Genomic DNA, 23,641 nt, shown 5'->3' with positions numbered 1-23,641 from the left:
CGGCTGCTGTATACCGATCCAATGGTTTTGTGGGCCAGACATGGGTTGTGGCATGAGCTGTACCAAAAACTCAAGTTTGAACAAAGCTTGTGCTGGGAGGGAAGCTCTGCTGGGACCTGAAGCCGTTGTGGCTGTAGCATAAAGTTCTGAGAGTGAGTGATTTCTTACCATAAAGTGAGAGACAGACATGATTACACAGGAAGGGTGCTCTAGGTTGAAAGTCACTTTAAGAAAACACTCTCCTGACGCACCTCATTCACACGTTTACATGTAGGTGTACAGCTTTCAGAGATGGTACAGAGCATCTTAAAGGTACTGAACTGTATCCATAGCTTCAAAGTATCCCGCTTCCACCAGCTTACACAAATAGCTGTAGTTAATTACTAATCAGAAGAAACTTTACATCTTTCAGCTATATTACAGCTTGTACTTTTGCCTGGAAGTCAGTTGACATTTTAAGTCAGTAAGTAGAGCAAAACCAGCACAACTGAAAGTTAACACTGAACTCCATGTCGAAGAATAAAGTTAGAATTCATTTTTAACAAATATAACACAAAAAAAAACAAAACACAAAAACCAAAGAAACACCCCAACAGGCAAAACCATACCACAACCCCCAACAGTCAACATGAAATTCAATTCCACATTTGCTATAAGGATAAATCCAAGACATCAAGGACAACAGGGTACTGCAAGTCTTAAGTGCTGCTTGTGCAGAATTTAACAGCTCCTGGCAGCAGTGTGGTGGTAACTGGTCACATTAAACATTCTGGTTTGTCAGGCAGCCTATTTACTGCTGTACAGAACTCATGGGTTTGTATTGTATTATACAACTAGGGTAGAACAACCATAATTTTCTTCTAAAATGAAAGTTTTTATACAAAGACTTGAGGTTTTCATAAAACAAAAAGTTAAGATTTTTTTTTTAATGCCCGGTGTTTTAGTGGAGCACCACTGGCTGTGCACACTAGCACTAGATTACCTGAAAGACTAATCAGTTCTGTAACTCACTGTGATTGGTAAAGAAAAGCTTTTGATAGAAGCTTGCTTTGACCTTGCAGCTGATTGAGAATTATTTCAAGGGGTTATCTTTAATGTGTCATACCCCTGCAATGAGTGTTTTGTGCTGCGAGAGGAATGTATGATACACAAAATGGGAACAGGCTGTAAACATTTAGTAAAGTACTGAAGACCCAGAGCTGCTGTGGTGTTGTTTTCATTATTTCCTTACACATTTTTGGAGTATTTTCCTCAGCATGAAACAGGTACATCTTTGTAAGCCTAAGCTTTCTTAAACCAGATTACTAGAAATGGAAGAATAAATTATGTAAAATACCAGTGATTACTTCAGGTGTTCCCTAAGTTTATATATTCTGACTATACACAGGAAAAATGGTAAAGAACTTCTCCCCATGTTCAGAGAACATTGCCTATGGCCACTGCTATAGTAGCGTGTCACATTTTATTGTTTGCACCTTTTTCATGTAACACTGATTTCAGAAAGCTTCTAAGTTGTTGCTATTGAAGGCCTTAGCAGAGGGAGTGAGAGTCACTGTGTGCTTTGGAACTTGCCAAGATTCTGCTTCACTATGTTGACGTTATCACACCTAGAGTGGGATTTCTCATTCTGAGCTGTTAAGAATTAGCTTTTTTTGCCCTTGTAGGAAACATCTTGTTTGCTCCCATCCCTATTACTTTGCAGCTCCCTGAGCAGCAGTAGGAACCCAGCAGACACTGCTTGCTCAGAATTCCCTTAATAAGTCTTGTCTCCCAAGAAGCAAGGCAATGGAGGAACAACTCTTCTCCTTTTGAAGGACAGGTCACTTCATGGAACTCAAAAGCCACTTGGGCAAACTCACTAGCAGAGTACTTGGCTTCTGACAGGCAGCCACTGGCTGGCACCATCAGCACGAGCTATCTTTATCTAACAAGTACAAACCTCAAACACAAACCTCTTCAGTAAGTCAGCTGACAAAGATACCTATGCAAGAAAAATATTAAAAGTGATTAAAACAGAATGATGTGCAAATAAACCTCTAAAACCTAGCAGATGCAAGTTGTATGTTGCATTTAAAAATAGATTCAAATATATCCCCCTAATTAGGATTTAGAATACTTAATATACACTTGTAAGTTCTAGTAACATCTAAGATCTGGTTGTTGAGTTTACAGAACAGCCTGTTTACAGTGCATTACTGTCTTTAATATACAGCAGCTTCAGTATGAATACTACTTCACTTATTGGCAAACACTCAGGTGATTGTTTTCTATCATCCAACATGAGTGAGCACACACACACACTCAGAATTTTCTATTTAAAATGAGTAATTGCTAAAACATATACTGTCCAATCCATCTAGGTATGGTGCAAGTGGTTACAGTGCAACAATTTAAACAGCATTTGGACTTCCCCAAGTATCCTTCTCCAGGACAGCTGCTGTCAATGTCACCACCACATCTCATTGAGTTAGCTTTGAGCAACACTGCCTCTTCCCACCCCTTCTTGGGATAAGATAAACAGAAGACAAACATTTCAACACTGCATTAACATTTCAATTTCCCACCTGAAATAGAAACAGTTTTGTACAGTGGCTGTATACGTAAACTGACCAGAATGGTTTACTCCCAGACAAGGCTGCCATCACACCAACCCACCAATAGGTAAGTTATAATTAGCTACAATTTACATGCACTCATGTCCTTTCCCCACTATGTTTAAGGGGGAAATAACTTCATACCACCTTGCTGGAGTTACTCATTGCTATGAAAAAAAGTCCCATCATTGCCAAGTGTTATCAGCTCCAAGAAATACAACGTTCTGGCCTCTTAGTAAGGTGCAGTAAGCGAGAAAATGTAGCATGAAGGCACTTGATACCAGCTAAGATTCATACAGTAGTTTCACTTTAGAATAAAGGATACAATAATAAAACCAGACTGTTGACTTAAAACACACTCTAAATTTGGCAAGGAAACTTGCTTAAGACCAAGCTAGTGTAGTAGGACAACCTGTAAATGTGCAAAAACATGGAGAAGGCTCACTTATCTTGATGCTATAAGCTAAATCCAGACACAGTCAGGTGCTGAGCATTATTCCTAGCTTCAAAGTAAGAAGTATCAGTTTCATCATCCGGCTGAGGTATAAATGGCATAGTTTGATTTTGTAGATTATCCCAGTCCACACCATGAAAGAAAGGGTGATTTTTTAGTTCTGAAACAGAAGTCACACAAGCATTATAAACATCCTCTTGTCCAAGCCCCATAGTCACTTTGTTCCCTTGATGGATAACTGTAACCTCAGTGGGATCAAACAACTGTCATGCCAACCAACCATCTTCCCCCAACCAGAGAACCTGTTCTACACAGCAGATCAGAGGTGCCGTTGGGGCATGTCTCATATGCTAGGACACCACAGAAACTTTAAGCATCACTTCAATGCCAGTTTCTCATTTTGCCAAAGGTCTGTGCTGAGTGAACATGTGAGAGTCCCTCCCATCTTCTTCCACTCCTCCAGGCCACCTGCCTTTTCCTAGCTCATGGTTTCTCTGCTCTGCACAGTCCTCTCTGGCCTCCTACTGGACACAGGAGTCTAAACACTGTTATGGTAAAAGATACCACAGACCACCAGATTCATCTTTCCCAGCCCAAAGGTTAACTAACCAAGCTGCAAGACTTGCTGACCCAAGGAGAACTCCCTTGTCCTGTCCATTCTGACCAGAACACAACTCCTGCCACACAAAGTCTGGTGTTTCTTCTGCATAGCCTGAAAACACCACTCCCTGATGAAAGTGACTTTGCTACTTGGATTCAATCCAAGAAAGCACCTTTTTAACACAGCAGGTGACAAACCCATGTTTTTATCACCTACCCCACACAAAAGCAAATAGGACAAGTAAAAATAGCATTTAAAAGACGGAAGTTTGACCAAGACAAACACTCACTGCAAATTTTAATTCTAAGGACATAGCTCATGCTTTTACCCAATAGACAGTAAGAAATTAATGTTTATTATTTCTACATTTCCTGATCAAATAATGTAACACTATTTGCTTATTTTAGTCAAAAGGCAATAAATCAGAGTCTTCTAACTCCTAATCACTTCAGCTCCCATATATGCAGCAGGGCACTGAACAGATCCACTATCTCAGAACTGTCCATAGTTCTGCTCTTAAGAGAGTTCCCATACACTGAAAGCTGTCTTCAGCCGAAAAGGTGAGCAGACTTCAATGTCTTTCCCCAAGAAAAGCTGTCAGTCAGCTCCTGTCTATATGTCTGAAGAGGGGCGGTAAAAGCCAAAACCAGACATTGGAACCAGCATTCTCTGCCAAATGCTTCATTAAAGCTTCTCCTATTTGGTAAGACTAAACTTGCAGAAGCACTGTGCTAGGACATGGTATAACCAGGATTTCTCTCAGTAAGCTAGCCTTCTATGCTGGAGAGAGTGAGAACATGTGTTTTGGAGAAAACAACAGGCAGTGATGGAAACTCAGTCACAATGAGGAAAGCTTAACAGTTGCCCTGAAAGCTACTCACAGAACTTCACTCACTTCAGCAGCCTATAAATTGGCTAGAGAGATCAGATAGAGTTATAAAGGTCCTGACAAAGAACAGATTTCCAAAAACTTCTGACTGGAAGAAACCATTATGTTACCTAGTTAAAATTTCTATGCATGGCAGGCAATTAGATTTCACCCTAATGTGCAGGGATAAAGACAATAACTTGATTTGAAGATGTTTCAGTTAAACACAAGACAATAAGATGCTTTTTTGTAAGACATGAAAGAGCCACAGAATTCCCATTTGACATCACAATCTTCATTTATAACTGTGTGCCTTCTCTGATTTGATCTGGCCTGGTTTCAGTTTCTAGTCTTTAGTCTCTTTTTGAGTAAGCATTCCCATAATCATTTCCTTCTCTAGTGATTTCTAGGGTAGCTTTCTCAAGATTCCTTCTACCTTTTTGAAAACTTCTCACTGTAACTTTCCTTCATGTTATTTTTTAAATAAAATATAGTCACCATTAGAACTGTACACATTTAAGACCTTCTACAAGGGAAAAATATTACATAGACTTTGTATAGTACATAGCATCTAGCTGTTCTGTACATTCAGTAAAGACAGGCTGACTCCTAAGAAAAAGCTCCTTTGAAGTAACTTTTGCAGGAGGCTTTTCTCCCAAATTATAGGCTTTTAATCAAGCCCCTGCTCAAATCGATCAGGTCAAAACCCACAAATACCTGTTACTGAGTTAGGCAAGAGTGAACTTTGGTACGTCAGATACCAAACACTAAACATCCACAGCAGAACAGCATTTAGAGCTAATCAAAAGTTCGATAAAAACAAACCAGGAAACACTCTAATTTTCCTGTGTTTCCAAACACTCAAAATTTCCTTCAAGAGGGCAAATCTCTACAAACATACAGAAAATACCACAACTTAAGTGTTCTGGCACTATATATGGTACCCAAACTGGCATTACAGATTTAGTCTAAGTTTCAGGTGGAGGACATCACCACTTTGTCATATTTAACTAGTTGCAAGGAACATAAGAGAATTTTAGTACTAACCCTTCAGTCCAGCTCTCTTAGTACTGTCAATTGTTAGAAGAATATCTATTGCATTTTGGGCATTATCAGACAGCTTTTCTTCGCCCTCAGGCCACGGAATATCTACAAAGATGCAGAAGAATCAGTAACTCAAGCCATAAAACAAATGCTGGACATACATACTTTCCCCCAGTTACAGAGATAGATTACCTCTCTTCAAAATATTTTGGAAGACTTGTGTTGGTGTTTCATCATTAAAAGGTGGAATTCCAGTTAGAAACTCAAACAGACAAACTCCAAGGGCCCACCAGTCTACAGCAGAACCTGATAAGAGAAATCCAGGTCATTATACTAACATGAATGATATTTGCACAGATTTGAAGCTTAGTCATGACAGAAACTGAAGTGTTTAAATCCCACAAAGTTTTTGGAAATGAAGAGACAAAATAAGTTGTACTTAATAGCCATGTAGAAAAATTAAAAGTATATTAAAGGGCTTTTTAGAAGCTAGTCTGCTCCTTAGTTCATTATAGATAATACCAGGGTTTACTGATAAAAGCAAGGGGGCTTTTAAAAACAATCTGATAATCAACTCCCATCACAGGGAGTCCAGGAGCTAACTTCTCCAAGAAATTGTTTTACAGTGAGAAACAGTTGCCTTTAGCTGCTCTAGAGCCTGGAGCAGTGCTCCCTGTCATAACCCGTATCCTTCTCTCAGTTCTTTGAGAGGACTCCAGGAACTCAAACTACTGAACTTCATTTGTTTGTCTAAGTTCATGTCAAATTATTGACGACAGCTTGCAGAGATGAGCCACATGTGAGAAGCTGGAATTACTTCACATTACATTAAAGTTGATGAGGGCAACACAATCACTAGCTATCTCTCCTCTTACTAAGTAATTTTGGTTCTCATTCCAGGTTTTTTTTCTTTCCAAACCCATCTTACTAGCCTACTTAAAACAAGTAGGCAAAGCAATCTCAGACACTACTGCATGCATTCTAAGCTTTCTGCATCTTCAAGCCATGCCCACTCTGCTGTATAAAGAACAGATGCCACACTTGCTGCAAAAGAGAAGTCTTCTCAAGGCATGTGTAATTTTTCTCAGCTTTGTTTTTGGCACATAAAAAAATTAAGACAGTTAAGAAAGCAAATGTTTTGAGCCATTTTGAAAGGACTATCAACTAAATTTAGAAATGCTGAAAACTGAAATGTGTAACTAGTAATCTAGCACAATTTCAGCAAGTTTTAACTGCATAAGTGGCCCACTAAGCTATAAGCATATCAAAGCTGTGCGATCGCATCCACTGTTAGAGGCACTTGGACATTCAGGTAAAAATACTCCCAACTTCAGTCAAAGTCTAGCAAGATCACAACTCCGCACAGTGTAGTAACATGGGTATCACCAGCAATTTTTCCCACCCAAAGTTTAACCAGAGATTAGATTAACTCCCTACTACATACCCCTACTAAACTATGTTTATCAATACTTGAAGCAAGAAACAAATACCAGGTCTCAAGCATCCGAGCCTTTTTTCTGTCCACACACAAAGTGAATCAGGCTGACTGCATAAAGTGAAAGGAAGAAATGAAAAAAGGTGTCTCTGGTTTATTTCCTTTACACAAAGTCTTTAAGAATGCTGACTTTACTCCTGAAGTATAGGCTTATGTGTGCCATTTCCGATGGCCTAGTCATAGTGACACTGATGTCTCCTGAATGCCTTACAGAAACAGCAGATTCTTATGTGCAGTGCATAATGGGCATTTCTTTCCATATAGAAATGCTGTTCACTCAAACAAGTTTCTTGGAAATTGTGATCTAGTTTTACTTTGACTGTTTACAGTTATGCTGAACACTCCATTTTTGCACAGCATATAGCAAACTCACCAGAGATTAGAGTCCCTGCATATGAAAAGACAATGAAGCAAGAAAAATTATTGCATGAAAACCCTACATGAACATCAAATATCAGGTATGATTCTCTGAAGGCACAGGAATACACTTTTTCTTAAGGTAGTAACTCAACAATAAAGATAGATGTCAATGCTAAATTTAAGTTAGAAACAGAAATAGTTCTGTAACATGGCTACAGTTTAGGACTACAACCACATTTACAAGCAAGTCAGCAACACCAGAAATATTTAGCGAGTGAAAGTTTTAAGTTCTGAAGCCAGAAAGCCCTGCCTTCATGAAGGTAATGGGAGATTTGCTATTTCTTGACATCAACCCCAGACTCTTTGCAAGTTATCACGGAAGTCCTGAAGACAATCAGTAACTGCACAGATGTCACCTTGCAACAAAGTTTCACATTGCCTAAGTAGCATTAATTGTATTCCAAGCTATTATCCTGTTTAATGCCTGCCAAATCACCAGAATTTTTAAGCAGAATTGCTAAACAACAACTACGTATGTTTAGTAACTTTAGTCATTAAATTGTTAAGTCACTTCATGCAGTTTTAGTTAACATATATTAGCTGCATACAGCAGAATTTTATTGTTCCACAGATTAGTTTTATTTCTCAATGAAGATCACTTATCTCATACAATTTTCCTAAGACTATTAGCTCTACAAAATAGAAGTATACTTTTGATATGGAAATAAAATGTAATTATCAATACAACCAATATATCAGGGATACATTGCAGTTATTTTGTTAATGGCTCTTGCAAGTTAGCAGGAAAATACTTCAAGACTTCTTGCTGATCTCAGTATTTGAGCCAAAGAAATTTATGGACTTCAAAGTTCTGCTATTTTATTACTGTATTTTTGAAAAGCAACATAAAATTGATGGCTACTACTGTCCACTTGTCTGAAAGATCCTGCCAACATCTTAAGTGTTTCATGAAGTCATTCAACTCAGTAACTGATTTGGATGCAACTTTATAAACTTGTCTGGATACACATAACACTAATATCAATAAACAAAGGCTTAATCCTTTCATACTAAATTTCACTAAGTTCCTCCTGCCCCACCCCAAAGAATCTTTAAGAACACTCAGGATGACCAAGTTGTGATTCCTAAACCACATACAAGTCCCAGGCTGCCTAAGCCCACTTCCAGTGCATTAGATTAACAGCAGACAAGACTACACTAGACAGTCAAAACCTTTGGAGATGTGAAAAAAATAGAGGGGCAGCTGAACAAACACAGCCATGCATGTTGGCCAAAGCTAAGCACTAGGTATTTTTAAATAACTTATAGTCTTACTATTTAAAGGGTTTAGAGCTGTAGAGACCTTTAGAAATGTAAGCATGTCACCTTAACTAGTATTTAGAAACTCCATGGTTTGTCTTACCATGAGGCTTTGTCAAAAGCAGCTCAGGTGCCAGGTAGTCTGGGGTCCCCAGGATGCGTTCACCTTCTACTGGAGCAGCTCCTCTTCTTACACTCTTTGGAGTCCTATACGGTGTGCCAGCATCTCCCTGATGAGGTGTCTTAAAAGGGGCAACAAAGACTTCAGATGTCAATCAAAAACAGCTGAGAAACTCCCATCTCCAGGTTTAGTTGCACCCATTGGTGCAATAGCTGATACTCAAAGTCAATAGCAAAGTCAAACACATATCACAATGTACATTCCCTGAGAAATTGTGAAATGTGTTTCCATTTCTTTATCTCAACTGTCTTAAAACATAAAAAGTTAAGATACCTACTCTTAAGGAAACTTTTGCCTAAGTTCATCCTCCAATGTCAAATCCACAGCAAGTTTTTACATTAAGCTTCGTAATAAGCTTGCAATTGATACGTGGCAGTACACATTACCAGGATAAGAAAACAGCAGGCACAATAGTTCTTATTGTGCCTGAACAGCATTTGCAGACTGTCTTGGGAGGAATGCAGGATGGAAAATAAATAAATAAAGCAAAGCCTTCCCATCACATCAGGAAGCATACAATTACCCACAGAAAATACCATACTGCACTAAATGTGTAAGACAAAATAGCCCAGGCTTTCTTTACTGGTACACTGTAAGAGTAAAGGATTTCTCCAAGAGGTGGACAGACAACACTTGCCGAGACAGAAGCAAACCAGTGGACACATAATTTCTTTAAGAGCTTACCAATAACTGTAATTTTGTCCACCGAAGTGCAACAAGTGAAAGCCTGTCCGCAAAGGTCACTATGACAGACTACCTTAAGCTACTACAATTTTCCCTCTAAATTAGCAACTGAAAATTTTAGATCACTAATGCCTAATGCACATAAAAGCCTCCAAATGTCTCCTTACATACCTGATAGACTCGGTATGGCCTTCCTTTCTGTAATGGAGTAATAGCTGTTGGGTAAGAGCCACTACACGCAGGTGAAACATCCATTATATCTAAGGAAGCCATGCTACATGGCTCAGATATATTGGACATATTAATTGGGCTATTATAACTTCGAAAAACAACAGCATTTTTTTTTAACATATTCAGTGCTTCCATCATCTTTTCTGAAGGAGAAGATACTATGTCATGGTGAGTTTCTTTCATGTGTTTTTGGTCATTACCCTTTTCATCAGGTAATGGCTTGTATTCCTGGACAGCATGTGCTTCCTCTCCATTTTGTGTGGCATCTTGGGACTTCGGTGATGTTACAAGCACGCCTTCTGGTTCTAGTTGCTCAAAGGAAAGGTCTTTAACACTTCTGTCCAAATCTAAAAGCTGCTTTTCTGTAACAGACATTTCAGGAAATGACAAGTCAGAATCTGCACTGAGGATTCCTGAAGGCTTTTCATCATCACTGCCAAAAAAACTTGAGTTCATATACTCCTTTTTATTATCCTTTTCATAGTCAGCATCCAGATCACATGCAAGATTTTTGGCTATAACTGAAATAAGAGAACTTTCCATTGTTTTCTGGTTACCAATAAGACTCTGAATTTGTTCCTTGCTTTTGCAGGTGTCCTGTAGGCATCCATCATCACGAAGCATTAAGGATTGAATTTCTGTTGTCAAACCTGTCCTTTTATGTGCTGGAAATTCTATGATCTGACAGCCACGTTTATATTCTGCATTGCTCTTCTTAACATAGTTAAGCTCCTCAGAAGGACTAGTGTCAACTAATTCAAAGCTTCTTTTTACACCTGGCTTTTCAAAAATCTCTTCCTTTTTAATAGGCTCGACAGGCTCATTCTGCCTTGACCATGACTGTCGTCCATTGGAAGCTTCTGGTGTTTCATTAGTCCTATCTCTTTCACTTATGAAGAGTTTTTCCTCCCAAATCTTTTTTTCAGAAAGACATTTTCTGACTATGCCTTTCATATCCAGTGCGGTCACAGGAGTATTTGTTATATCAGAACGTTCACTTCCCAACTTCTGCTGATTGCCAGAGTCATTGCTGCTGATGGGAGAAATGGCAGACTCCAGTTCTTCTGTCTTTAAAATATTCAAACCTTTGCTATTCTGTAATTCTACATTTGAAAGGAGAGTTGACCCACTGTTACTTGGTTTGCCTGTTGTAGAACATGGTCCATCTTCACTTTGCTACAAACAAGCAGATTGAGTATCAAGAAAAATAGGGCTACAGCATTACAGAAATGTCCTAAAATACCTCAGTTCCACTTCCATAAAAAAATTGCAAATTGCCAAGCATCACTTATTCTTTATAAGCACTAGCAGTGACAAACATGACATAATACATGAAAAAAAAATAGATTAGGGATAATTTGACTTTAAGAACATAAGCTTGGTAGAATACAATAGAAAATAAAGTATTTTTAAATGCTTAAGAAAGAAATATAGCAATTAAAGTTGTATTTCTGATTTTATGTTAAGAAGTTAAGCTACAGAAGTTCTCAGGTTCTAACAAACCCCAAATCAAAGAACCCCATCATACTACCCTGTTGTTTATACTTCAGAGATGACAAAAGAAAAAACTTGTATTACTACCACTTTGGTAACACAATATTGAAAACATCATCTTGAGAAATGGACAGATATAACAAAGTTATAAATTATTTTAAACATGAGGAATTGTGCAAAGGACCAAATATCATAGCAGCATTTTCTTTTCGGTCTGTATTTGTACAGAATTTCATTAATAGTTTAAACTAGGAGAAAGTATTTTGTATACAACACCAGCTATAACTACTGGTGCTTGAATAATTGATACAAAACCTTCCAGTAGTATAAACCTTAAGCTTTTCCCATTTTTAATAGCTAGTAGAAATTTGAAGTGTATTTTATAATTTTTACCAAGTTCTGCCTTTTAAAAGAAATTCTTTTGTCTGCATGCTGAGCTAATACAACTGTACAGGGAGTGAAGAACAGGGCTAAGCCAGTGCTGTCCAGCAGAAGCCTTGGCTGCAGATTAAGTGGCCTTTGCTTTTTGTGTTATGCTGCACAGGACTACTATTGGTTTGAAGAAAGAAATACTACTAGTTTGATCCAAAACTCCTACTCAGCAAGGATTACAACCACTGCTCCTACTGTAGGAAGGCTTCTCTACATCTGAAATAACTGGGGGAAGTAAGTAGAGGATATCTGCAGCAGTATATATAAAACTACAAACTAGTTTTAATGTATAGTGGGAAGATAAAACAGTCCTGACCTCTACATCTTTCTCCCACCTGGGGCTGCTGCAGCATCCCGATTCCATACCAGACAGGTATTTTTGGGATTGACTACTGGCACTGGAGGTACCAAACCTTTTTCTTGACTGAAGCAGAGTAGGAGTTAAACTTCTCACTGGCATCACAGGAGTTAATGGAGAAGTATCAAGATCTTGAGAGGGGAAAGGAAAAAAAATAAAAATAATCAAGCATTGATACAAATAGGCAACAAATATTAACCAGCTTCACAGTATGGCAAGCTCTCATACTGAAGGAAGTTATGGAAAGCCATGCATGACATTCATTTCTCTCATCTTTCCTGCATAGTTAATTCACTCATTTTTTGAAGCAAGGACTTACCAAGAATTTAAAAGCAATATTAACATTAGTGCCATGGTAGCCTTCTTCCTCATTTCAGGTCAGAAATGAAGAAGCAGTAAGATAAGGCAATTTAAACAAAAGCGCACATTATTATGTTAAATGCCAGGAACTCACACTATCTATGTAAAATCTTAAAGGGCCATTTTGCATTCAGTAGTTGTGCATTTGAAAAAAAAAAATAAATCAGAAGATGATGTAAGTAATGTAGGTGAAACCATGTCAGACCTCACATACTAGAGGGGTAGTAGACAGCAAGACACTGACAGAAGCACACCTTTCATCAAGTGGGTTCAAGCTACTCCCATAAAATTGAAAGACTACAATCTTATAGCCAGAGTATTACTCAGTACAAGGTGTAGTATACTCACATGTTTTGAATAATTTAGTTGAAAGAGGGGTTTCTTCCTTTTGGACCACAGGTAAGGGAGAAACCATTCCATGCAGACTCTCAGATGATTCGCTTGACTTGTACTCCGGCATTTTCATTCCAACAGGCGTATACTATCAAACAGTAAGAAGTACAGTTACAAGTTAATGAAGTCTGAACAAAACATCCAGGATTGGGAGTGTAACCACACATATACTTTATTATGTCTGCACTGGAGTTTAGCCATGCCCATTTACCAATTTTTTTGAAGCACAACTGACAGTCAGCAGTTTGAAACATAGTCCTAGGTAATCACTTCAGAACTTCAAGGTACTGGAAACAAGTCCTGCTACCAGCTGGCAGAAAAGATGCAAGTATAGCCTGAACACTCTTACATAAAAAGTAGTAAGCAAGCCAAAAGAATGAAGTACTTAAAGATGGTGAAAATTACTTACAAAACCCAGAGAACTGATGAGAGACAACAATTGTCCTGGAGTACGCGAGTAGTCCTGCTTTGGCTTTACCATTGATGGTGTAGTAAGGATATCGATCATATTTATCTCTACAAACAGAGAAAGATACAAAGCAGGTCAGTTTTTGCTTTTGCTATTAAATAAGCAAATTTGCAGGCATTTACTTAAGCGTTAAGAGGTGGTGCCACATACTGGACAAATATACAAAAGAAGCCACCAAACCCAAATGAAGACCTATCCATACATACTTATTCAAGAGGATATCCTGTATATCGTAAAACTACAGTTTACAAATACAGAAACTGTTAAAGTCCAATTTCCTTTCCAACATACCATGTTGGAAGTGTTACGTATTCCAACTTGATAACAGCTTTGTTTTTTGGTAGCAATTGGCCTATTGCCTGTGGGCTAAGATAGTAAATTTAATTCAAAGCATGCCTTCTCTCCCAAAGATATTGCAACAAAGCTACAGGCAAATTTTTCATAGGTGAAAGTTTAACCTTAGATGCCATTTTTTGCTCGCTAAAAGCAAGTAAGTTTATAGCTTACATCTGTTCAGCTAGACACAGTATGTCCCATTAGAATTTATCAATTAAAGCACCATATTACTGAAAACACCCTAAACTTAGGATTTTCCTCTATACGCTTAAAGGCAAACTCTATAGACAACTCTGAATTTCTACATTACTTTAACTCAATAAAAGGATGTACCCATCAGCAACTGCCTAAAAAAAAGAAAAAACCCAAAAAAACCCACAGCAATCACACAAAACCAAACAAAAACCCAACAAACAAAACCAACAAAAACCCCACAAAACAAACAAAAAAAATTCCCACAAAACAACAAAATCCACTTACACCAAACACAACAACAGAAAAAAAACCCTGGTGCTGTTTGGCATTAGGCTGACTTACGCACCTAAAGGGTTGGAGATGCAAACTAGTTCAGGAACTGGCTATTCACCTTAAGACATGCAGCCTATTGCCTGTGCCAGACAGTCATTTGGCTATTCAGCTATATTTTCTGCTACTTGAAAACAGTATGTTCATATACTAAAGCACTGATTTATAATCTTCTGTTAGAGACTCACCACCTCCTCCTGTCTCTCACATTAAGGAAGGTTCAAGGTGGAAAAAATATATACAAGTACAGAAATAGCCAGAGAAACACAAAGAAAAAAGCCAGAATTATTCATTCACCATTTGAATTCTCTTAGTGAACTTCATATAAAACTTTTAAATCCATACACCTCAAGGGAAATGGCTCTAGATCATATTTCATGGACCCTCATCGCAAAGAATAAATATTTTAGCTTCTGAAGTGCAAGGTATAGAGCAGACCCTTTACAGCATGGGCCTTATTACTACTTACCTACTAGAAAACAGATAATAGGGCAACATTTGTGCTTATTTAATTGAAAGCTGCCCTCTATGGGGATATCAAGCATTCAGGAATATGGGCACATGACACAAACACACAATTCAATACAAGTAAAAGGATACAGACAACCCTTACCTCTATTCAGAGTAACTCTGGAAAGCCCAAAGTCTGTCAACTTTATATGGCCCTGATTAGAAATAAGCATATTGTCTGGCTTCAGATCCCTAAAGACGTGAACATAGTTCAAGTCAGCAAAGACAACTAAGCAATATTAAGAAAGTTACCTATCCAGAAACACTCAATACAAAACACTGATTATAGCTGGTTTTCAGTAACAACTCTTAGCCAGCAGAAGATTCTATCTGGAGGAATGCACCAAAACAATTAAACATTTCTAGCACTAAAAATTGTACAAACCTGTCAGCTTGTAAAATGACCATGCACGTTATGTGTTTGTTTCATCAGGTTTGTCCTGGGTTCAGCAGGACAAGGTTTTAAAAGTTTTTTGTGAGTACTAACATCACAACATTTACTAATGTGTAGTTCCAACATATGACAAGCAAGCCTCCAGTAAAATATTTTTCTCTGTGTGGCATTACTGAATGCAGCAAAGAATTCTCACTACAAGGGAAGCACTAGAGTAGTCAATGTCCATTTGTCCTACAGTTACATGCTTGCAGTACTCAGAACTAACAATCATTTAAGAGTGGGGGGGACCTAGGAGGCAGCATAGTTACTAATACATCTCAGTACTGGGGGAAGAATGCACAGGCAGGGGAAAGCAGTATAGTATGTTTGTCTGATTAACATATATAGAAAGATTTTAATTGTTTCATGACATTGCTGCAGTGTACACATGCAAAAAGACCTTTCAGAAGCTCTAGCAAGTGAGTCAACTGTTACTATGAAATGGTGATTGGTTATGTGTTTGAGGGAAAAATTAAAAACTCAAACTACCAGATGCTTATTTGTAAGAGAACAAAAAGTAGGTTTTACCTGTGGATTATCCCATGCCTGTGAAGATAATCAAGAGCCAATGCCGCTTCAGAAATATACTTAACAGCCATTTCTTCATCAAAATATCCATAAATATGGAGAAGAGATTTGACATCTCCACCAATAAGGTACTCCATCACCTGCCATTCAAATGTTTTAAATTTTTAAAATGCATTTAAAGTTTGCAAACATAAAAAATATCTTTCACCGCTAGGAAGACGTAACTTCAAAGAGCAGAATACAAAAGCAGCTTCCTTGTGCCAACTTCATTTTTCACAGGGTACTTTTCACTTGGATAAAGTTAAAACTTCAAATTATAGAGGACATAAAACATTTTTCTTTTAATAGACCATTTGCTGATTTTATTTGCCTAGCCTACTTTCAATAGTCAGCTCTCAAGTGACTCCTGCAGTCAGCTCAGCTTTTTAATTTCTGACAGATTTCTGTATTACAGAAAATAAATTACAAAGCACTTCTGGGAAGCTCAAGGCCTGAAGCCAAATACCACTGGTATTTGGTTTGTATAGAACAGGTATCTCAATGATTTTATTTTGCTACTATTTATACACAATAGCAAATTCAGATCTGAGCCTCGTGAAATAAATGCAAATTTCCAGGAATGTATACAGTGAGAGCTACTGTATTTAAGAAACAAGCATGTTTAACAAAAATACACAAAAAATTTAATCAAACCCACACATTATTATGGCCCATGTCATAGTCAATACAAAAGAAAAGTCAGCAGGGTTTCAGAAGCTCACTTTTCAATAACAAGAATGATTTTATGGGCTTTTCTGTCAATCAATCTCATCAGTACTTAAATTCCAACATACAATACTATTCCATATATTATGATTAGCATCTCCTTTAAAATCCTTCACCCTGAACTCCTCTACTCTACACAGCAATTAAACAGAGATTCCAGGAAAAGAAGCCTTCATTTATACCCAAAATGCATTGTAGGAGTGCACAGCAACCTCACCTCAATTTAATCAAGCTGTTCACTGTCTGTCCCTATAGCAAACAAGACAATACAGCAGATCCTTATATAGAGAGTCTTAATCCATACCATTTTCATGTGGAGGCAGCATATAAAATTACGTTCAAGCCCTCTGTACTCCAGAGTGCTCCATGTAGACTAGCATTTAGTTTTCCCACTCATTTATCCTCTTGTCATCTAGGCTAACCACCATCATGAATTTTGACCACAGGCAACAAGTGAAACAGATTTCCTTTAAGTGAGCCACAGGGTATTTTTCAGTTACTTGGATTCCGCTTGAACAGAATGATTTCTTGTTTGGCTTTCCCTAAGATTTCTACATATTCCTCAGATTACCTACGAAAAAGGCTTTCATGTAAAAAAAGGAAAAAAGGTGGAATGATTTCAAAAGGTACCAGGGGAAGAGAAATATTTCACTTGTTCAACCATTCCAAGAAAGAAAGCAAGTCCATTCCCTGGTCACTTTCACCATCATGAAAATAGTTTTCTGACATGAATAAAGCTCTGCACTCCATTTTCAATCCTATCATAAACCATCAGAATAATTTATTTACTCACTAAATAGACGTTATTAGCTGACTGAAGTGAGTAGTATAAGTGCACAATGAAAGGACTTTTACTGAGAGCCAATGCATCCCTCTCTGCCTGGACCTGGTGAACCATGTTTTTGTTGATCATATCTGCTTTTTTCATCACCTGAAAAACAAAATGGAATCAAATAAACATTCTTTTATTTGCTCAACCCATAATTCATCAGTCAGTTCACATATCTCTTACCTTGCATAGACATACAAATAAAACAGTTATAACTTCACATACAGAAAAAATTTGGAAACACAGGTTATTAAAGAACCTTTTCCATTGCTCTCCTCCTAATTCACTCCTGAATGGAAATCACACTACCAATATTATCTGCAATTGCACACACTTGAAAATGAGTGTTTAAGTTGTATGTGAAATTAAGCTGCCTGGAGTTAATCCTCTTATCCACAGCATACAACTCAGAACCAGAAAGGCTTGTTCAATGCTTAGATATGCACTTGCTGACAAAGTCTTTCCAGCTCTCCAGAGACTGAGATGTATGTTCTGAGGACTGAAGAGTGCAGCAGTAAGTCATTCTGTCTTGGCATCCTCAAGTGCAAGACTGCAACTATTCCAGTCTCCAATTCTTAATTTTACAGAGAAAGCAGTGAATTTTAGCTTAATTTTAATTTACAGTCAAGACACCCAACAAATATTTGTTTCCTTGGGGAGAAGCCTCAAACACATGCAACTCACAATGAAGAAATAAGAAGCTTAACTGTGATTTACAATCTAATTCCTGTATTCATCTGTGCTGATGGCCACTTAACCTTGAACAGAAGGTGCATAAAAGCATAGCTGATGGGTATTTAGGCAAGCATTGCATACACCCTGAAAATTTGCCCACTTTCAACATCTTTGGTCCAGATCTGTATGGTGATATTAAAGCAAATTTAATTTATCCATTCTGTATGCAACATAACTAAAGTTGAATCTACAGCTACCACTGGAATTCAATAACAGAATTTGGTAACATTTAAAAACAGCAAGACATTAAGAAACGTAATTTGATACCATCAACATAGGTGTTGATGTTAACAGTAAAAACCACCTAGCACATAAAGCTCTGCAGCTTGAATAATCCGTAAATCTCACTGCAACAACAATAAAGGATTTACACAAAACCCTTTAGGTCACAAAACTTCCAATAAACTTGTGTAAGATACTGCAGTAATGCAATCGAACCACTCTATATGCAGCACCTAAACTGCAGGAAACTAGTTTCCACTACTACATTACTATTATCACAGTTGATAGCAAAAAAAAAATAAATTCCAAGATATACACAGAACACATAGAACTGCACTGTTAATAACTGTTAACTGTACAAATATTTAAGCATGTGTTAAACGTTGTAGCTGCGAACAGCCCATAAACTTCACGACAATAGTTTACAAATAAGCTTTCACCTCAAAACGTTTATAGTAAATCATATAGACACACAGGTGTGAAGAGCAATGTCTGCTTTGCATGACTAGTTTTACTTTTCCTCTTTGTGCACTATGCAGATAGTTATAAACCCTTTTATTGCAAGGTCAAGTTCACACCATCAGTAAAGTTTTTACCACTGACAAGGCCGGCTTTCAATCCTTTGCATATCAATGTAGAAAACGTAAGGGTTTTAAAATGTGTACTCAGCAAAAATTCTTTAAATAATTTGCTTTCCCTATACATATCAGAGGCAGATTTTTCACTTAGATGCGAGAACACCGTCCCTGGAGCACGACAGCTGCATGCATTCGATTCTAGTATTTACAAGCGAGAAGGAAATAGGGCGGTGGCACTTTGTAAAGCTTTTAGCCTTCTCCGACAGCTAAGGTAGTTCTAAGAAACAGTTGCCGTTATCAGGTGCCTCCTACCCAAAGCTTCCAGGCAAATACGACTGTGAGGAGAACGCTAAACAGAGTCATGCCGACAGCCCATCTCCCAGACACCGGGCTCCTGCCAGAACAGCGCCAGCTCCCTAGAAGCCCAGGAATCAGTAGACAGGGGACTCGGGTCGCGGTAGGCCTTCATTAGGCACCCCTTTTCTTACACTAAGTTAAACGACAGCGGAGTACGGAAGCACAGCGACACTGGGCAGCGAAGAAACAGTACCGAGCCCCGAGGGCGGCAGAGGGCGGCAGAGGACGGGGAGGCGCCCCTAGCCCGCGTGGCCCCTCACCTTCACGGCATAAAGCCTCCCTGCCTTGCGGCCCAGGTACACCTTCCCGAAGGCGCCACGGCTAATGGGCTTCACGATGGTGAACTCCTCGATGGAGGGTGGCCGGGGAACCTCCAGGCGCCTCGGACCAGCCGCGACAATGCCATCCCCTTCCTCTGGCCGGGCCTCAACCACCGGCTCCACCGTCCCCATGTCGCGTCCCGGCCCTGGCGCCCGACACCGATTCAAAGCGGCGCGAGTCCCGCCCCTCGGGGTAGCCGGCCAACGGCCGGGCGCGGGGGAGGAAGTGGGAGTGTTCTCGCGAGAACCCTCGCGCGGTGGCCGTTGAGGGAGAGAGGGGGGAAGTTACAATGGCGGCCGGAGAGGCAGGACCGGGAGGGGTGCTTTAAAGACGCGTTGCACCCGCCTCTGTAGTTGCTGAGGTGCCCGCTCTTCCGTGTCCTACGTGCGGTGCTGCTTCGGGTGGTGTCCGGTTAGCAGCGCCCTCAGTTTTGCTCACAGCCGGGAGTTAAGTGTTTATTACTGGCACAGTCAAGCTGAATAAAACTGGTTGCGATGTCACCTTCGAGGGCTGTGGGTGTTGCTGTAGTGCAAGTGGTTCCGACAGGTTCTTGTCACGGTATCTGGCTAAAGCACGTTGCCTTATGACAGCCTTCCCAGCTTGATTAGAAGGGCTCCTCAAACATTTCCTCATAACATATAGCAGTTAAAACCCATCCATGGAATTACATTCTGTTGTGGTGGGTTGGGGTTTTCTTAGACCATTCGTTAGGACAATCTGTCAAAGCTTTGGTCTGAGTAATAGCTACTCAATTTGCCATTTATGTTTCAAATTTGGCAGTGGGTCATTACTCCAGTTTTTTATTACTTCAGCCTCCTTTAATCTCAGGCAGGGCTGCTCCCTGTTGTAAAATACGAACTCACTCCTCTAAACAAGATAACAAGGTTTTATTGAGGGACAAAGTCAATAAAGCAAAAGCAACAGCACTAGGCGCATGACCGTAGCCAGAGGCACGATTAGTATTTGTTACAGGTTTATATACTTTCACTATTACATCAGTTACATACCTATTCATAATTCCTGCATATAGGCGGGGGATATTATAACTAACTCCAGTATTTTATTATCATAAGTCTCCTCCTCTTGGTGTCTGCACACTGCTCTGTGGTGATTGTAGGCAGGGGTTTTGAGGATGAAGTAAACAGTCTTCCTCTTGTGAGTAGGGGTCTTCAAGATGAAGTAAGCAGTCTTCCTCACAGTGTACTTTTCACCTTTGGCACAGTTGGACCCCCCAGTAATCACACAACCAGCTATATCTGTAATTATTCTGATAACTAGCAAAGATTTAAAACAGTGTGACCTTCCTGCAAAATTTATTGCAGGATAGGCAGACAAGGAGTATCCCAAGCTGGCAGATGTTTGGGATGCTCTGTCTCTAAACTAACTGGTAAGTAGAAGGATGGTGTGAAATAACTCATTCATGTTTAGGGGGGCCATTAAATCCTGTTATCTCACCACAGACTTACAACACAAACACTGTTCTTTAAAACTAAAGATACTTTAGAAGATTAGTGTGAAACAATTAACTCATGTTTAGTGGGGCCACTACATTCCACAGACTTACAACATAAACACTGTTCTCTTTCTACAACCTAAGTTAAGCTAAAAAGTACTTTATGTTTTCCAGGCACTAGCTTTCCTTATACCAAGCCCCTGCCCTCTTCTTTCTTTTACCTTTACAAATTCTTTTGCTATGTGACTCCGTTGTGATCAAGAGATCTGAACCTTTTTAACTTGTTGTCTAGTCTTGTGTCTTTATCGAGTTTTATTTATGTTATTGTAAACTCGTACAGTTATATCCACATACCCACACCTATGATTTGCAAAAGCCAATACATTTACGTGTTTATCACACCGATTTCTTTGTTTCCTTGGTTTGGGTATCTCCATGTCTACACCCTGACTTCCTGTTGTGACAGCCAGGGCAGGGATGGCATTTACAGCATGCAGTGACCTTGCTGCCATCCTTCTGTTCTGAGGGCAGAGGCCTTTTGACAAATCACCTGTGATATTGATACTGGGAAATAAAGGGTTAACACTGTGCCTGCTTGCTTAAGCAGTTGCTATGCTGGGTGAAGCAGAACCATAGGAGTCAAAGTTGCTAGAATGGTGAAGCAGAATTGTAGGAGTTACAGCTGCTAGGCAGAATTGTAGTAGATAAGATTCATAGCTTAGTATTTAAGACATTCTTGTTCAAATAGTATCTTTGGAAAGAAAAGGAACAAAAGATAGCCAGAGTAACAAAATTTGCAAACTTGACAAGTTTCTGCTTTAAGATACATAAAACCAGCTTGTACCAAACGTGAGGTTTGGACAGGAGCCGAAACCCTATTGAGTCTGTGTGAAAGCAAGAGCTTACTCGCGGTGATTAAGAGGAACTACAAGCCTTCATCCTCACGACCCCCTAACGACCACCACCAGGAGGCACTGCGCAGGCGCACCAATGGGATGAATGCAGAAAACTAATTATAATACTAGACGGGAATAGGTTTTGCATATGTATTAGGCATGAAGCAATCTCGTGTTTAGATAATCATTGTATGTAATATAAACGAACTGAGTGGCAAAGGGGGGCGCGCATGCTTTTGGAGGAGAAACCCCCATGTGCCTCAGCGCTGAATAAAGCATACCTACTTTACAACTCTAACGAGTTGTGGAGTCAATCCGTGTATCAATAGTACAGCCTTATCAGAAGGCAGGCCTTCTGCTCTCAGCTTACACAGCTTTTCTCAGTTTACCAGATTTACTGCTCTCATTTATGCTCATGGTCATTCTTTTAACCTTTGCTTTACTGCACTTATGTTTTTGTTCATGATTCACTTACATGAACCTGAATTGTTCTCTGGCAGTCTCAGCATCAGCAAAGAGCTCTCTCTACAGAGTCAGTGCAGAGCCATGGGTCTCTATTTACAGAGTTGGTTAGTCTCATCAGGCCCTTGTTTTGCTTTAAAATACACAGACTCATAGACTCAGATAATGGTTTGGGTTCAAAGGGGCCTTAGAGATCATCTGGTTCCACCCTCCCTGCCATGAGCAGGGACATCTTCCACTAGGCCAAGTTGCACAAACACCCATCCAGCCTGGCTTTGAACACTGCCAGAGTTGAGGCAGTCACAGGTTCTCTGGGCAACCTGTGTCAGTGTCTCACCACCCTTACAATGAGTAATTTCTTCCTAATACCTAAATGTACTCTCTGATAGTTTAAAGCCATTATCCCTTGTCCCATCACTACTTACAATCTCACACTGCACAGGGAGGCCATGGCTGTGCTTGTGAAAAAGTGCATGCACCCCACAGATCCCAGTAATAGGTACAATTTAATGAGCAAATGTAAAAAATATATTTTAAAGTAGCTTTCTATACTGGTATAAGTACAGGTTATCACTGGCTGTATTTGTCCTTTAACTCTGTACGTTAGTTTAGCCGTATCTCCTCGGCAGCAATTTTCAGCAGAGAAGCCCAGCTTAGAGCAGAACCGACCCTTGTCCCATCACTACTTACAATCTCACACTGCACAGGGAGGCCATGGCTGTGCTTGTGAAAAAGTGCATGCACCCCACAGATCCCAGTAATAGGTACAATTTAATGAGCAAATGTAAAAAATATATTTTAAAGTAGCTTTCTATACTGGTATAAGTACAGGTTATCACTGGCTGTATTTGTCCTTTAACTCTGTACGTTAGTTTAGCCGTATCTCCTTGGCAGCAATTTTCAGCAGAGAAGCCCAGCTTAGAGCAGAACCGATTTATTGCTGCTTTTGTTGGCATCACATGCTGACATCATGTTACTTCAGTTGTGAAATTCTACCCTCGGGGCAGCATGTGTTCCGCTACAACTGAGCACATCTAAGAGATGACCTAAGACCTAAGTGTTCACTCCCTTCCCTTGAGGCAGCAGTTGCATGGAAACTTCTTCATGGGGTGGATCCAGATAAATGTTCATCACCTTTTAGTTTTATTTTTTTGTTGTTGTTGTTGGATGAGGTTTCTGCCAAATTAGCTAGCTGAGACACATCACTGTGATCACGAGAATGCTAGTGGAAAACAGAAGAGATGTGCGTGAAGGCAGGGGAAGGCAGCATTGTGGCTGCGCTGATCCAGACTGCGGTAAATCAGTGTGGGATAGCACTTTCAGTGAGAAAAGGAAGAGAGCAGTCAGATG

General features: G+C 39.4%; 1 protein-coding gene across 2 annotated transcripts; it reads right to left on the bottom strand.

The window, feature by feature from the left end:
- Positions 1-955: 955 nt before the first annotated feature.
- On the bottom strand, positions 956-19,691 carry MASTL (microtubule associated serine/threonine kinase like). 2 transcript variants are annotated; one of them, XM_061468188.1, is made up of 13 exons: positions 19,420-19,691; positions 17,232-17,369; positions 15,674-15,813; positions 14,813-14,901; positions 13,279-13,385; positions 12,825-12,957; positions 12,075-12,247; positions 9,773-11,008; positions 8,840-8,978; positions 5,754-5,867; positions 5,565-5,666; positions 3,040-3,208; positions 956-1,981 (listed from the first exon to the last, which is right to left on the bottom strand). In XM_061468188.1, exons 1-12 carry the CDS (start codon positions 19,609-19,611, stop codon positions 3,051-3,053), a joined length of 2,721 nt encoding a protein of 906 aa, XP_061324172.1. In that variant the 5' UTR covers positions 19,612-19,691; the 3' UTR covers positions 956-1,981; positions 3,040-3,050. The 2 variants fall into 2 exon arrangements, with proteins under 2 accessions (XP_061324172.1, XP_061324171.1); XM_061468187.1 differs by lacking the exon at positions 956-1,981 and having other exon boundaries at positions 2,182-3,208.
- Between the last annotated feature and the right edge of the window lie 3,950 nt (positions 19,692-23,641).

Source organism: Pezoporus flaviventris, unplaced genomic scaffold (genome assembly GCF_033815535.1).
Source record: "Pezoporus flaviventris isolate CSIRO_AGI_PZ_B2104156 unplaced genomic scaffold, CSIRO_AGI_Pfla_v1 ptg000047l, whole genome shotgun sequence".
NCBI lineage: Eukaryota > Metazoa > Chordata > Aves > Psittaciformes > Psittacidae > Pezoporus > Pezoporus flaviventris.
Note: the sequence above shows the minus strand (reverse complement) of the source record. Positions and strands in the feature narration are given on the sequence as shown.

What these genes read in the sequence shown, in the direction of transcription:
- MASTL (XM_061468188.1), bottom strand. Translation starts at nt 19,611, where the DNA reads ATGGGGACGGTGGAGCCGGTGGTTGAGGCCCGGCCAGAGGAAGGGGAT. An exon ending in AGGCATGGGATAATCCACAG is followed by an intron (nt 14,902 to 15,673) that starts GTAAAACCTACT and finishes TCACGTCTTTAG; the next exon opens with GGATCTGAAGCCAGACAATA. An exon ending in TAAGAGAGCTGGACTGAAGG is followed by an intron (nt 3,209 to 5,564) that starts GTTAGTACTAAA and finishes CTTCTGTTTCAG; the next exon opens with AACTAAAAAATCACCCTTTC.